The sequence below is a fragment of the Antrostomus carolinensis genome, unplaced genomic scaffold (genome assembly GCF_000700745.2).
Source record: "Antrostomus carolinensis isolate BGI_N321 unplaced genomic scaffold, ASM70074v2 scaffold10387, whole genome shotgun sequence".
NCBI lineage: Eukaryota > Metazoa > Chordata > Aves > Caprimulgiformes > Caprimulgidae > Antrostomus > Antrostomus carolinensis.
This window is the reverse complement of record NW_010328080.1, coordinates 4116-5604: the sequence shown is the minus strand read 5'-3', so window position 1 is coordinate 5604 and position 1489 is coordinate 4116. Positions and strand designations below refer to the sequence as shown.

At 44.7% G+C, this 1489-nt stretch overlaps 1 protein-coding gene across 1 annotated transcript in view; it reads right to left on the bottom strand.

The window, feature by feature from the left end:
• LOC104528186 (enhancer of mRNA-decapping protein 4-like) overlaps positions 1–1489 on the bottom strand; it is a gene marked incomplete at both ends in the record, with an annotated part of 15365 nt that overhangs the window by 11260 nt on the left and 2616 nt on the right. Inside the window, one exon of the mRNA XM_029085991.1 lies at positions 59–160. Within this exon, the coding sequence (XP_028941824.1) occupies positions 59–160 (102 nt within the window). The remainder of the gene's footprint in view (positions 1–58; positions 161–1489) is intronic.

The following is a 1489-nucleotide window of genomic DNA, read 5'->3' as shown; positions in this document are numbered from 1 at the left end:
GAATGCAGCCTGAACTGAGTCCATGCAGGGCGAGAGAGGGGGCTGAGCGCTCGGGTACCTTTGTTCTGCACTCGCATCCTGGCTGTCGTGCTGCAGCAGGTGGTAGCTGTGTCGATGGTAGGAAGAGCTCTTGTGCTTTTCTTCAACCTCATCCCTTGGGCTAGAGGAGGGAAAAAACAGAAAATACCATCATGAAAGTCTCCTTCAGCTTGGGTATTTGCTCACTCCACCTCTCATGGCAGATCCTGGTAGAAGGTCTAAAACAAATAAACTAAAACCCTCTGTCTATCTGCGCAGATCCAGAGAGCTGTAAGTATTGTCTAGAGGTACTAAACACTGGAATTTCTCCATATGTTTTTTCTGGAGGCCTTAAGAAGGGAGAAGCAGCTCAGCTTCAGGTGCTTCAGGTGCTGCCAAGAACAATCTCCTAACAGATATCCACGCAAGACAGTTAAGCCACTACTCAAAACAGGCAGTACAGCATGCTTCAGTGAACAGCATCATCTTGGGTTTGTTTTTCCATAAGTAATATTCATCACTGGGGCAAAAATCAGTGCTCTTCAGTTCTTCTAAGTGTCTGAGGAGTACCTGGAGGGAAGTGTGCCAGTCTGATGGCACACAGAACAGAACTGGAACAGTGAATCCAGTCTGACTTTCGCAAGTGTTCTGAAAGCAAATTATACATGATTCTAAGCCATAAACTAGGTCTCTCTGAATTCAGTATGCAGGAGGATCTTGAAACAGAAGTGAGCACTTGCTACTTTCCTGGAGGCTTGACTGAGCTGGAATGTAAAAAAAATAAAAAAATAAATAATAAAAAAAAAAATCTATATATTGATGTGCAAGTGAAATATCTCAGATCCAGAGATATCTGATCTGATACTCGTATCAGAAGTCCTGAAGGATTCAAAGACAGTGGGATTGAAAGAAGTTGCAAACTCCTATAAAAGTACTTTCTCGACTTCAAAGTATGAGCCAAAGCAAAACCACCACATAGACACAGCCTCAGAGTCCTCCCCAGAGCCACCAGAATGCAGACTGTTTCCTGAAGCAGCATCCTCAGGTGTGAGGCTGTTCTCTTGCAATTCTGATGGGAGGGATCAGCCCTGGATAGTTTGAGGGACAACACTGACGCTCTCAGCCTGCTAGTCCTGTTGAAAAGGAAGGTGTTTGCAGGCTCTCATGGTGCACACAGCCCTGACCTAGACAGACAGACGCTGGAGGTGACAGATGTGCCACTGCCACACAGGGCCATGAATTCTGGGATGAATCCCGCACTGCTCCAGTGAAATAGTTTGTTCGTGGTACGCAGGCATGTGTGATGTTTCCCCATTCTGCAGGCCTGCTCCACAGAGACATTGCCATTCACTTTCTGACTTTTAAAGTCCTTTATTTATAATGCTAGCTGCACAAAGTCAATCCTGGAAGAGAGATATACAATTATCTATAATCAAACCTGTAACCTATAATCTATATAGTTAAGTGCTAA